This window comes from Anguilla rostrata, chromosome 16 (assembly GCF_018555375.3).
Source record: "Anguilla rostrata isolate EN2019 chromosome 16, ASM1855537v3, whole genome shotgun sequence".
Lineage (NCBI taxonomy): Eukaryota > Metazoa > Chordata > Actinopteri > Anguilliformes > Anguillidae > Anguilla > Anguilla rostrata.
In genome coordinates this window covers 18,508,473-18,523,296 of record NC_057948.1, presented here as the reverse complement: position 1 = coordinate 18,523,296, position 14,824 = coordinate 18,508,473, and the positions used below count along the sequence as shown (strand labels likewise).

Sequence of the window (14,824 nt, the reverse complement as noted above, 5' to 3'; positions counted from 1 at the left end):
AAAAACACACACACTTTACAATTACTATATAAAGCTATATGCCCTTATAATATTCACCACACAACTGAATTAATTGAACTTTTGTCACTGAGCTACCTGAACATTTTTATGTTGTGCGATTGGATTTATCAAGCCTTTTAACCAACCCTGTACCGGGAGATCTACTGTCCTGTAGGTTTTCACTCCAACCTTAACAAAACATATCTCCTTCAACAGCTAAAGACCTGCATTGAGTTGCTAATCATTAGAATTAGGTGTGCCAAATTAGGGTTGAAATGCAGGATGGCAGATCTCCAGGAACAGGGTTGGTTAGTCTAGAGTTAATGAGTTATGAGATTGACTGGATTAGAATGTGTTTCAGGTTTTGAGACAGTGCTGGACTGGTGCTCTTGAATTACGAATGCTTCCAGACAGTTAACTACAAAATTTGGCTGAAACACTGTCTAACAAAAGCTTGAAATTGGACACACTGCTGAGCTGTATAAATTTGAATCTTATTAATAGCATGATTTATTAGCTAATGTCAACTATCATTGTCTTTAATATACCACTTTAATACCACCAAGTTCATTCATTTGTGAGTCTGTGGATGAGTCTGTGACCACAGCCCTGGGAAAATGAATGACTAAAGGGTTCTTTTTTAGCATTTGTATCACATCATTAGACTGAACCAACAAGACTCATCATTTGTTTTCATGCTAGGTGTACAGTGAAGTTTGTGTTTCTGTACTTTGGTTTCCATAAAAGAACTGCCCAGCATTTAGACTCTGTATGTTACATCTCAGTGGGTATCTACAATGGAACAGTTTCCCATCTCTAGCATGCAAGGGTTTGCTTGTGGTCTGTATTTCTGCAGTGTTTGTTTGCACACTGAATTCCAGTGGATTTCTGGAGAAGACGGGTGACCAATCCCCGGGATTCATGTGAAATGTAGACCAGCCGTGTGGCGAACACAGTCACCATTGATGGGGAGCGTGCGGGGGTCCGGCGTTTCGTGGGGTACGCGTTGGGGGTGTTGTGTTGGCGGAGCGGGGCCTTTGATGAGGAGTGGGAGGCCAGAATGGGTTTTTAAGCGTGCCTGATGATGTGAAATGGAGCGTGCACCTGGGCCAGCCCACATGTTTAAGGAGCTATCGGCGGCCCCCTCTCTCCGGCCCTGCCGCGTTTCATCTGAAGAACGGGCCCGCTAACGGGTGCAGACGTGACGGACAGCTGCCGCACCTGCCTCTGACACGACAGTGCGGTGGGCATCTTTATGTCTGCGTGCGGCGCTGAACCCCATGCTGGTTCTGGCTACTCTGTCATCTCGCTGTGCGTGTGTGTGCGTGTGTGTGTGTGCGTGAGTGCGCACATTTGTGTGCATGTACGTGTTCCTCACTTATCTGTGTTTGACACATCCATGTAATTGCCATGTAAGAGGATCTCCTGCTTTCACAAAGTGAAATGCGAGTACAAATATTGAACAATATTTCCAGAAAATATCTCTATAGCGGTAACGTGAGCATATCCGCGATCTGTAATGCGCTTATGCAGGGCTTTCCACTTCTCTAAAGTGGTGTCCCCTCCTTTGGGCCTTCGCAGCACACTGACTGCACACAGGCTCCAGGTTCACAGGGCCAGTGTTCGTCTGAAACTTTTTTGAGTGTCTTGGTTGTGATTACAAAGCAGGTTTTAAGGTTCAGTTGGTGAACCTTGGGTTTGTGAGGAGAGAGCGACGGTGGGCTCATAGTGGGTTTTAGACTGGCTATACCGCCCTCTCTACCGTTACTCTGTCGCTCCAGTACGCTGTGCTGAACTATGCCTGGACCACTGGACTTCATCCAGTCCAGTGAAGTAAGTCATGTAATGAAAAAGAGAACAAAGAAACTGCAGTTAACATAAATCCTGCTGTAAACGTGCCACAGAGTTACAGGCGGGGGGGGGGGGGGAGTGCGGTCGGTCTATAAAACTGCCTTTAGAGACCGCAGACCGTGCGGTCCATCTTCCTCAACTCCCCCCAGCTCAGATGTGTTGAGGAGCAGTTTAAAATGCTGTGAGTGTGTATGTGTATATTAGTGAGTGTCCATACAAGGCTCATGTATGTGTTTGTGTGTGTGTTAGTGTTTGTGTGTGTGTGTGTTAGTGAGTGTGCGCGTGCGTGCGTGTGTGCGTTATTGACTATGTATGTGCGTGTGTGTTAGCGAGTGCGTGTGTGTGTGTGTTAGTGAGTGTGCGTGTGTGTTAGTGAGTGTGCGCGTGTATGTGTTAGCATGTGTGTGCACACTGTCGAGCGAGCACAGCTGAGTGAGTGTGTGCTTGTTAGTGAGTATGCGTGTGTGTTAGTGAGTGTGTGCGTGCATGTGTTAGTGTGTGTGTGTGTGTGTTAGCGAGTGCGTGTGTGTGTGTGTTAGTGAGTATGCGTGTGTGTGTTAGTGAGTGTGTGCGTGCATGTGTTAGTGTGTGTGTGTGTGTGTGTGTGTGTGTGTGAGTTAGTGAGTGGGGGTGTGTGTGTTAGTGAGTATGTGTATGCATGTGTGTGTGAGTTATTGAGTGGGTACGTGTGTGTGTTAGTATGTGTGTGCGTGTGTGTGTCTTAGTGAGTGTGCGTGTGTGTGTGTTAGTGTGTGTGTGTGTGTGTGAGAGTTAGTGAGTGGGTCTGTATATGTGTGTGTGTGTGTTAGTGAGTGTGCATGTGTGTGTGTGTTAGTGTGTGTGTGTGAGTTAGTGAGTGGGTGTGTGTGTGTGTTAGTGAGTGTGCATGTGTGTGTGTGTTAGTGAATGCGCGTGTGCATGTGTGTGTTAGTGAGTGAGTGTGTGTGTGTGTGTGTGTTAGTGAGTGTGCGTGTGCATGTGTGTGTGTGTGTGTTAGTGAGTGAGTGTGTGTATGTGTGTGTCTGTGTGAGTTAGTGAGTGGGTCTGTGTGTGTGTGTTAGTGAATGCGCGTGTGCATGTGTGTGTGTGTGTGTTAGTGAGTGAGTGTGTGTATGTGTGTGTGTTAGTGAGTGTGCGTGTGCATGTGTGTGTGTGTGTTAGTGAGTGAGTGTGTGTATGTGTGTGTTAGTGTGTGTGTGTGTGTGTCTGTGTGAGTTAGTGAGTGGGTCTGTGTGTGTGTTAGTGAATGCGCGTGTGCATGTGTGTGTGTGTGTGTTAGTGAGTGAGTGTGTGTATGTGTGTGTGTTAGTGAGTGTGCGTGTGCATGTGTGTGTGTGTGTTAGTGAGTGAGTGTGTGTATGTGTGTGTGTGTTAGTGTGTGTGTGTGTGTGTCTGTGTGAGTTAGTGAGTGGGTCTGTGTGTGTGTGTTAGTGAATGCGCGTGTGCATGTGTGTGAGTTAGTGAGTGGGTCCGTGTGCATGTGTGTGTGTGTGAGAGAGTTAGTGAGTGGGTGTGTGTGTGTGTTAGTGTGTGTGTGTGTGTGTGTGTGTGTTAGTATGTGTATGTGTGTGTGTTAGTGAGTATGCGTGTGTGTGTTAGTGAGTGTGCGTGTGCATTTGTGTGTGTGTTAGTGAGTGTGTGCACGCTGTTGAGCTTGCACAGCTGAGTAAGTGTGAGTGAGTGGAGTTTTGTCTGCTGGCTGCATGTGCACCTCCTTTCCAGCTGACCACAGTCCCCTCCTACTTCCCCCCGATATAGTGAGCCTTTAGAGTAGCTCCGGAGTCCATACAGGCAGGATCTTTACTGCGACTGCTGCTGGGACTGGGTCTCTGCCTCTGGCCCCTCATACACCCACACATGGAGTACTGCTGCACCCTGCTGCTGCTGTGGACCTTCAGTCTGCTCAACGGTAAGAGAGGAGCTCTGTGTGAGTGTGTGAGGGTCACGGGCAGAGATGGAGAAAGAGAGCAATTTTATGACTGTATTTTTGTATAAAGGTGTGTGATTGTGCGTTGTCAAGTCTGAGTGTTTATGTTTGGATGGAGTATGGAATATGAAGAATGGAATGACTGTATGTTTATTACAGTTTGTTTTTGAACGTGTTGAAAAAGATTTTTCAAAGAATGTGCGAGTTTCTGTATGTTCAGAATGTGTATGTAGCATGTAAAAGTGTGTGTGCGTATTAGAATATCATGATGTGTGAAAGTGCGCTTGTCTTAGTGTGAGCGAGTGGCAGAGACTGTGAAGGCATGTGGATATGTGTGTGTGTGTGTGTAAGTGAGTTCTGGTGTTTGAGAGACAGCCAGAGAGAGAGCGCGCTCTGACCCATGGTATAGTCTGCGACGTTCAACGGGAGCAGCATCAGTTTTTCATTATTCCTGTGCTGTGCTGGAAGGGAAAGCATCCGTCTGGAAAGGGCAATGCCTGGAGAGGCGCTCAGATCTGAGAGGGACTGTTTCCAGGCAGGCTTTCAAGAAGTTATCAGTCTCAAGTATATGTCTTATTGTCATGGTTACAGCGTAGGAAAAGATGAGGGTGCGCAAGCCTGCTCACAGTCGCTTCTGAGCGCCGCGTCCCGAGCGTTATGTCATTACGGGGACGGGGGGGGGGGCCGGGGGCTGGAAGATCTGACGGCACGGGAACACTATCCTCTCGTCTGAAGGCACCTTTTCCCCCCTGTCATGGGGGGAGAAGTTATCTGCACACAATCAAGGGCTCAGAGTTTCCACTGTGTGGAGGAGGACTGGTCTGGAGCCACATCTGGCGGGGGCCGTTATCAATGGAATCGTGCCGGTCCTGTGCAGCGAGGGGGGAGGGACGGGGAGCACTCCCCTCCAATCACGTTGCAGCTCTGAATGATGGACAGGCTCAGTAGTACAGGCTGACATGTCCTCACGACAGGGGAAAAGGCCTTGTGCAGGGTGCTGCTTACCACATCTGCACACAGAATGCAGTGTTAATTGTCATTTAATGCTACTCCGCCTTTTGAAGATAGAAGTTCAGAGCTCTGTGCTATCTCTTAGAAATGTGTCAGAATCACAGTCTGGCCATCAGAACTGAGATATGGTTCACTTTGAACAGGCGGGCATGTGCGCCCGTGAGCGTTTGCCACCTCATTGTGCCACACGCTGCCCCTAATCAGCCCTCATTAGAGTGACCACATGAACAGCAGACTGATCTAATGAGCTCCCATCTTCTTCTGATCCTCTGTGACAGGAACCACGTGTGCACGCGTGTACACGTAAGTTTAGGTCATCACTGTGACATTGCTGTAAAAGACGGGTACATATTTATCCGCGGATATGTCCGTGAGCGCGACTGCTATTTACCGCCAGCTCTGTGTGTCAGCTTCACAGGCGCCCAGCACATGTGGCAGACCAGCTGCTGAAAGAGAGCTGTGTGCCTGCAGCAATGGGTCACACTTAAGATTCCTACACACACACACACACGCACGCATAAATACACACATCCCCACACACACACACACACACACACACACGAAACACCACCAAAACACACACACCCTCACACACACACACACACACACACACACACACGCACAGCATAAAACACACACACACACACACACACACACACACCACAAAATACACACCCCACACACACACACACACACACGCACACACACACACACGCACAGGCATACACACACACACACACACGCACACACACACACACACACAGCTTTGGATACCTGCTATCAGATATGGCTCAAGGATTGCGGCTACCTTTGTACTCAGAAAGGGCAGAACTGTGGCTCCGTGGGTTTAGAATCTTTTAAAACGTTCAAAATAGGCCAGTGTTAGATGATGCGTGGCTTGAGTGGAGGAAATATCAAAGAAATTGCTTTCATGATTCACTGCTGAAATGGTGAATTTACTGTCGCCCCCTCCTCCCGGCCCAAATCTGAACAAGATATTTTTGGAGAGATCTGCAAGCAGACATGGCTTATGAATCATACCAGAAGCATTCATTCAACTGCAGCGGACACCTCGTAGGCCAGCTTTGGAAAGTCAGTCAGTCCCAGATGAGAAAGAGTGTCCTGTTTACCTGAAGCATTCTGGGATAGAGGGGGGCAGTGTGTTGGAATGCTTAGCTCCACCACCGGGTAACAGTCGTTGCAATTATGTCCCTAAGTGGTCACTGTGTGGTGTTGGGTTACGTGAAAGTCAGTCAGTCCCAGATGAGAAATGTTTTAGTGTGACCGCTCAAGCTACAGAGAAGGAACATGTTTGATGTGGACACGTCCAACCACGGAAGTGAACATGTATTATGAGTGTGACACGCTTAAGCTACAGAGAAGTGAACATGTATTTGAGTGTGGAACGTCAGCTACAGAGATGAACATGTATTATGAGTGTGGGCACGCTCAAAGCTACAGAGAAGTGAACATGTATTATGAGTGTAGACACGCTCAAAGCTACAGAGAAGTGAACATGTATTATGAGTGTGGACACGCTCAAAGCTACAGAGAAGTGAACATGTATTATGAGTGTGGACACGCTCACAGCTACAGAGAAGTGAACATGTATTATGAGTGCGCACACGCTCAAAGCTACAGAGAAAGGCTGACAGCTGGCTAATGAGCTTTGTATACTGATGCATTAGCTGCAGCCCTTTTGTTATTCTAATAAAACACTAATGTTGCACCGTTAACCAGTCTGGCTCAGTTAATAACGTTACATGTTTTCCAATGTGCTGAGACACAGTGTTTTTGAAAGGACAGCAGGTGAGCATCAGCAGTGAGCTCAGGTGAATTTGGGTACCAGGGACCTGGCTTCAAATGGTCCGAGTCGCTAGTCCTGGATTTGTTGTTCTTGTTCTTTTTCAGTTTGCTAGCAATTGTGTAATCTGTAGTGAATCCCCCGTATTGCCAGTATAAGAGATCCCCATATCGCTCACCCACCAGTCCGTGTTGTGCTGATAAGGCTGTGGACTCGATTACTCCAACCCTCCCTTCCCAGCCGTTAGTGCGTGGTGATGAGTCTACAGGCTCCCTCCCCACTCCATTGAGTGCCAGTGTTGCCCTGTGCCTGGGCTGCAGTTAGAGACAGCAGACTGGGGCCACGCAGCAGTGGCTGATCGTCTTCAGCGTGGCAGATGATGTGCTGGTCCGCTGGCTCTGAAATCGCCCTATCCCACTGGCAGCGGGGGATCGTTTGGTTTGGCAGTCGAATCTCTGGGCTCGGAAAAGAGACCGCAACTGTACCGGAGGACACATCTGGACACATCTGGGCTCAAATGTCACACACATGTCCCCTCAGCCTGTTTCCTTTGGAATTCAAGCACAGGATTGAATATCAGCACATAGGTGTGTGAACCTGAAGCTGGGTATTCAGTGGCAGCAGCAGCAGATTTTGCCATTTGCATCATGTGGAATTTATTAAAGGTCAATCTGTTTGCACACTAGCCTTGCCGGTGGGCAACAGGCCTGCTTATTAGAGTGCGTGCTATGCTCTCGCGTTTGAAGGTTTGCGAAGGAGGGGAGAAACGAGTGCTTATTGTGCCAGTGCGCAGAGAAAGCGCAATGTCCCAGACCGCTCACTCGAACGGTCGTCTTACAGGCGGTCTGTTCAGCCCCAGTGCGGAGTGAGCCCCTCTCCCCATTCAGAGCAGCCTATCAGAAGGCCTGCTGTCCTCCGGGCTCACCACTGGTTCTGACTTTATTTACCTGGGCACGGGAAACCAAGCTCAGCCCAGATTCAGGAGCTGCCCATATCACCAGGATAATTCAGTTTCTCTGCCACGTTAGAGTTTGAAATGGAAACTGGATCTCTTTCCCTCCTCTCTCTCTCTCTCTCTTTCCTTGTCATTTCCCTCTCTGCTCCTTTTTGTTCTCCGGGTTGAACAGAAAGCAGAGCTGCGCTTCGATGGTATCTGGAGCGGTTAGCTTTGTCTGACGAGCCCAGTAAGTGATCAAGGACCCGGCCAGTGAGTCACTCCTGTTTATGTGTACTTAAGTCGCCTCGGAAAAATGATAAAAACACACATGGGAAGCATTTCAAACGCGCAAAGAAAGAAAAAGAGAGGGAACTATTTGGAATCATTCTTCTCTGCTTGAACTTGCCGCATACTACTTTTTTACTTCAGCTTAGTTAGAAACCTGAAGTAACTTGACTTCATGTCAGGCGATGTGGGCTGGAAATGGGCTACCCCAATATTTCTTCTGAAGTTTTTTACATTCCTCCACCCCCAGGAGGATATTAAGAGCTGAGTTTAAAGGTCAGCTAAAAATGTAAATGACTCATGCAACACATTCATGATACCTGGCGTATGCCATTGTTTTCTGCAAAAAACTAACGAGAGAATGGGACATATATGTGCATGCTGGATTTGGATTTAACAAATTATAAAACTTTAATATGCCTATGTATTAATGTCCATCCAGTCTGATTTAAAATATATATATATATGATTCTGAGAGGTTTTTATTTCAAGATCAGCTTGGTATTGTGGTATCAATCATTGTCCTTACACATTATAATTAAGCAATAGCTCACTTCAGGCCGTGGTGTATGGTTATTACACAGCTAAGGGGCGTTGTTCGGCCCGACGCGAAGTGGAGCCCCTTAGCTGTGATATAATAACCACATATATCGGCCTGAAGTGAGCTATTGCTTTTATAAAACGGTCACCGAGTATGGCAATGTGAAAGTAATAGACACACTCTAATTTAAATAGTTTTTATTAATAAATAATGTTCAAAATAGAATAGGCCCTCCTGGCTGCCTGCACATAGTGCGAGGCGGTTGCTATGAAATGTACACACTAACTATCTATCGTAGTTTGTTAGGCTAACGTTTTTTTTCTCAGACGCGGAGTGATACTGAATTGTGCAAAGGAATTCAACCAATCAGATTGCTTGATTTGAGCTACCCGTTTTATAAACAGTGATAGAAATGAATTTGGCTCTTAATGTATAGCAATATGTCTTTCTCAGGCTTAACCACTGTGGATAAGCTGACACTGGGATATTTGGGTGATAATTTAAGTGGGTTTAAATGTGTGGACCATGTGTGGTGTGTAGCAAGTGCTTACACAGTACCTACAACCTAAAACTCAGGAAACATATTTGGCTACATATCAAATGCTTCCAAATGCTTTTGCATTGGGGTAATATACTACTGTAAAACATTTTTTTTTACAATTTTGAATATTAAAATATGATTGTTCTGGTATAAATAAACATTTAGCCTGAGGAGTGCTAATAAAGCTTTGTACGCCCATTGAGTGCAGTTGCCACCTGAATATGGAGCTGGTGTTTCAAAGAACATATTAACGGGTCAGAGGGTTATTGACTGTGCTATTTTGGTCATTCAGGGAGAATCACATTTCCTATTAACAAATATAATCTATTAATTTATTCATTGTGCCTTAAAGCTCTGCATGGGTAAACATTATTTTGTAAAAGGTTATGAAAGCATAAAAATGGAGAGAAAAGATAGGATGAGAGAAAATATTTAAAAAGTTTCATTGCAGACAGTTGTTTAACACAGAAAGTATTTGTTTATTAGCGTGGGATTCTGCCCTGGCTCCAGCGTGCTCCTCCGTTACACATTGCTTTGGTCTGGAAGTTACAGAGGACCCAACGCAGATCCGAACCATAGATCGTCTACGTCTATGATGCAAACACTGCAGACAGCGAAGTCCTCCCACACCAAGCCTCAGGCTCTGACCCATACTAGTGATGTCCACCGACTGTTCTGTCATTTTAAATATGCAGCTATACCTCAGTGTTGTCATTGTGAGGTTTGCTAACCTCAGTAGTGTATAAATGGCTGATTTATATCATGTTAACAAGGGAAAAAAGTCATATTCCACTATAAATGTTGCATATATTACATCTGCCCCTACTGTCTCTATGTGACACTCTCTTTCCTATGTAATCTCCTGGTTTTGGTGCAATTTCAGTCTTGTCAATTGCCAAATCTGTAACTAACCAGAGCAGGAATCCACCAGTAGAATTACCGGAGCAATCCACAGGCCTACCGCACCTTCCAAAACTATTCTGTTACTCTAACTCAAAAAACCCGGGACTGACACATATATTGAACACAGGATCAAACCCATGTTTGGCCCATTCTCAGCACACTATGGTTGCGGGTAAGTATTGGGTCCTCGCCATTCACACAAGACTCACGTCAGCAAGTTTACATCCGTACTGTACATGTCACTATTGAATAGGGTTGTCATGTTTCGACATCATTGAAAGCAGACGTTTCGAGGTTTGTTTACACTGGAGATTCAACGTGGTGGACGATGCGGACAATCTGGTGTTCAGCCAATCCTAGACTTCATGGGATTTCTGTTCTTTATTCAGCCACCTAATGAAAGCTTGATGCGGCTGCTTACGGTCTGCGGTCATGTCAAAGCATCCTTGCGATTAAGAAGAGCGGAATTCAGGGCTAGAAGCTGGTGCCAGTATCTCCGGAGTAGAAGAGCCTTTCTGTTGTCCTTGGTGGCTGTACTACAGTCAAACTCGGCACAGCATCAAACAGCAGTCGTAAGCAATGAGGATCCTTGATCGAAATCAGCACTGAGTGACCTGTGCCCCGAGCCTTGTCAAACCCATGAAAAACCCAGGTCGAGGCCTGGGCCGTGGGTCCAGCTCAGATAACGCAGGTTGGCATATTCACACCAATGGCAAACACAGGTTTTACCTGGGTCGTTGCCTCATTTGCTTTTGAAAGGGGTACCAGAGGCACGGGCATCATAATGAGTCTCAGCAGGCAGCGTTGAAGTTTGGGAGCCATGTCAGAAAGCCACCTGTAGTCTCTTCTTGGCTGCCGACCCCACTCCAGCTTCTCAGCCATAGAGACGGTCTGGAAGAGCAGTGCTGAGAGAGAAGAGGCAGACTCTCTCTTACCTCAGCAGTGGAATGAGTCCCCTTCTCTTTGTGCTGGGGGGGGCGGGCTGTCCGGGGGGGCGTGTTTGTGTTCCCTTTAAACCAAACGGGCTTTGTGGTTCCAGGTCACTGGAAGCACTGTGAATGTGAAAAATATTTTTCTAGAGAAATAATACACCACTCCTGACAGACTGAGAAGGTTCTGTGTCTGATTAAGTTTGATTGCTTTTAAAGCTGCTCTCTCTCTCCTTCCCTCTCTTTCTCTTTCTCTCTCTCTCTCTCTGTCTCCCTCTTTCCCTCCCTCCCTCCTAGAGAGCATCAGGCCAGTATTGAGAGATGGTAACAGTCTGTTCCTTCAGAAAAGCAATGGACAGATTACTCACTCAGTGAGAACAGCTGGCTCATATCACTGACTGCCACCTTTATCCTATTATTTTTAGTAGGGGTCAGTGATTTTTGCAGAAGCCATGACACCGCACAGATTAGCAGCACCGAGACAAAGAGCGGAGGAGAGAAAGGCTGATGGGCAGGGCAAGATGACGAGAAGATAGTTGTGGAGAGATGGATTTAGTGGAAGTCTGAATGAGATTAACCTGACCCCATTTTCTCTTGCCAATAAAAAGGTTCCACTCTTCTGTTTTTTGACGCGTGCATTTCCTGCTCTGGAAATGAACTGAATTAGCCAAATTCCACAATTATGATCACTTCCTTATTCATGAGCCGTTTGGCAGCAGTGAAGGCGGTTTCCTGTGCTAAAGGCCTTTCCTGATAAATACTTCGATTAAAAGCAGAGGGTGCTGCTGGCCTGGCGTGCTGCTCGTCCGCTCTCAGCCAATAGGGGGAGGTGGAGAGAGTCAAGATCAGTTTCCTCACAGCTGTTTATGTACTGTTTCTTTCTTCCTTTGATGAACTTGCTCATGGATGCCTGCACGTTGCGCCACATCATTACCACGGGCTGTTATCAGCATTTCCTCTGCGCTGATTAAGGACACCCTTGCTCAGTTTTTCTCACAAGTAAACAGATTAGAATCAGTTTTGGTCGCGCATATTAATGCCTCTTGTGGCCAGTGCCTGTGGTGAATTTATAGCTCTTACTAGTTCCAAGAGAGGCAGGGGGAGATATTTTGGCTGCGCACCACTTTGTGAGTAAGATGCTAGTCTCATCAGCCATATGGCCGGTAGCCGTGGCTTTGGATTGGTCAGATCTGGCGTGGTGCGCACGCAGAGCCAGCTGCGTTTTGGCCTGTCGTCCTACCTGTCAGCTTCCACACACGCGATGTCAGCCGCATTTACCTGACAGACAGCTCCACTGTTGAACCGCGACCCCGCCGGGGCACGTATCCTTGCGCCTGCACTGCACGGGTCTGTTTACAGTGGGCAGGGGAAGGACCAATGTGAGCCCCACCCGAGACCCCCCTCGGAGTGTTTGTTGCTCTAAGGGCGAGCCGGGTGTCATGGTCCCGCGGGATTATGGGAGAAATCCTGTCCATCAGCGCAGTCTTAGCGCACGCTGTGAAGACAACCCCCCCCCCACCCCCACCCCCCATGTGCCCTTCACTCACGCACCTCATCGTACGCACATTAGCTCTGATCAGCCACAGACAATCACTGCTCATCCCACAGTGGCTGGGGTCACATCAGAGCTTCTGCCAGGCTATACAGCACCAGAGTCTTAAAGGCTCCTATGGTGGTCCTGCCAAATTGGAAAATAAAACAGGAAAAGGGACTAGTTGGCTATGTACTATATGTGGCATTTATTACTCATGGAATTAAGTGTGCAGTACGTTTTCAGGGGTTCCCATATGTCCCTCCTGAGTACTTGAATATAAATACTGAAATACAAATATCAAATAACATCTTAATGTAATTTGTAACGTATGGTGCTGATAATATTTCAGAGAGCAAAACTGCTTGCTCTTTAGAAAGTATATATATATAATGGAACATTGTCCTGAATAAACCTTTGTGTAAAAATTTGGTTTGACAGATATATGTCTATTCCAGACCTGGGTCAAATACATATTTTTTTTGGATTCAAATGCTTTTCTACACTTTACTGATGTCTGGTGTATTGGAGCCAATGAAATACTCTCAAAAAGTGCAAGCCCCGCCTCCTCCTCTTATTGGCAGGCTCAGTTACACCAGTCAAGATCAATAGAGCACAGAATAGTATTTGAATCCAAAAAAATGCGCATTTGACCCAGGTCTGGTCTATTCATTCTGTACAATAATAGAAGACAGCTTGATGTCTGAAAGCAGCTTTTCATGGCTGTGTGCTGTCGTGCTGATAAGATATGTTATTGCCCTGGATTTGACTCATTATGCCTTCCCACAGGGCTCTGTGACTGTTTCAACATCGACACCAAGCACCCCAAGATCATCCAAGGCTCCGTGGACGCCCAGTTTGGGTACACCGTGCAGCAGCACGTGGCCGGCGGGCAGAAGTGGTAAGAGAGCGCTTTTCGCCCTTTCAGTGTGAGACAGCCCTGTTCTGAACCACGCCTCAGGCTCATACACACTCATTCCTGCAGGGATAACATGGAGAGCCCCAAAATGCTGCGTGCTTGTTATTTGAGACAAGTGACTCACTTAAACGGTGCTCGGGGTCTGGGAATACGAGGAAAATAAAACTCAGAGAAAGTACTCGGTTGGACATATAGAGACCAACTGCTGAACCCCAAGTTTAGCACTCTACCTCCAGCTAAATAACTTCCCCTGGGTTTCATTACCTGGTACACACAGTGCGTGGAAAGGGCTGCTCCAGGGAATTGAACAATAATGATATGTTTTTAAGTAAAGGCATGTCAGATAATAGCAGTGATAATAATGGGGGTGCGATGCTGGAGAAATACTTTGGGTGCACTTTAAAGAGTTGGCATTTCCATTTGGATCTGCTGGAGTCATTAACTCATGTAGAGTGAGTCATGTAGCACTGCAGATGTGCATATCTGTGCCACAGTGCCATACTGATGCTGAGTGTGACATCACTGGAATAGCCTACCTGATTCTGAGCTCTGGCACAGCACCACTCCTTTTTACAAACTTGGCAGTGAACTGCCTGCTCGAGTGGTTTGTAATCTAGTGGATTTTAACGACGTGCTTTTCTCCTGATGTTTCACCTCATTTCTTTATGCTATGGCTGGGCAGCGAGGCAGAGTTCTTTGTTGCCTTGCTTAGGGAAATATAGCATCTCCCACAGCTCTGTCAATGGTTCAGAGGTCAAGGATCCACACAGCAGTCCTGAACTGTTTCTCAGAAGATCCCCATTCCCATCTGGAGGAGTCGTATATTTTCCAAGTGGTCTGGAAAATAATTTATGATTATCTCTGCTGAAAACACAATTTTCAGAAATGGGATTTGAAAGGAGAAGGGGGAATGTGGTATCCATCATATTACCTCATAACTGTTCCTCGCTCACGGCACGGTCCGTCTTGCTGGCGTTTGGCTCTCTTCACTGGCATCCCCGGCATGTCTGCCTGGAGCACTGCCTGACGCTGATCAAACAGCCCTGGCCCTCCCACGCCTTTCATTTCCCTCACTCTATCTAATGTGTGCTCATTCACTGATCTGCTCGCTTACTCTGTCATTCCCTCACTCTATCTAATGTGTGCTCATTCACTGATCTGCTCGCTTACTCTGTCATTCCCTCACTCTATCTAATGTGTGCTCATTCACTGATCTGCTCGCTTACTCTGTCATTCCCTCACTCTATCTAATGTGTGCTCATTCACTGATCTGCTCGCTTACTCTGTCATTCCCTCACTCTATCTAATGTGTGCTCATTCACTGATCTGCTCGCTTACTCTAACTGCCATTCGCTCACTTACTATAACAGTCATTCACTTGCTTACTCACTCAGTCTAACATTCACTCTAAAACTCATACTCTAACAGTCATTCACTCATTCAGTTGAACACTCATTTACACTCTCATTCCCTCACTGACTCATTCATTCACTCTCATGCTTAACTTTCCATAACTTTCATGACTCTCTCTCATTCTTGTGAAATCTGTCCTGTGTTGTTCATCAGCCAGCCATTAATTCCCATTAAAACACTGAGATTGTCAGGCATCTACTTTACCTTCCCTTCCCATCCCCCTACCATCTCT

The 14,824-nt window shown here is 46.6% G+C and overlaps 1 protein-coding gene across 5 annotated transcripts in view; it reads left to right on the top strand.

Annotated features, from left to right (window-relative positions):
* Positions 1-14,824, top strand: part of itga11b (integrin, alpha 11b) — a 120,000-nt gene that overhangs the window by 68,486 nt on the left and 36,690 nt on the right. For 3 of the 5 annotated variants that reach the window (XM_064312331.1, XM_064312328.1, XM_064312327.1), the window contains one exon: positions 13,050-13,161. In XM_064312331.1, coding sequence (XP_064168401.1) covers positions 13,050-13,161 — 112 coding nt within the window. Of the gene's footprint in view, positions 1-3,606; positions 3,761-13,049; positions 13,162-14,824 lie in introns of those variants that run through there. The other 2 variants (XM_064312332.1, XM_064312330.1) reach the window with 1 other exon arrangement.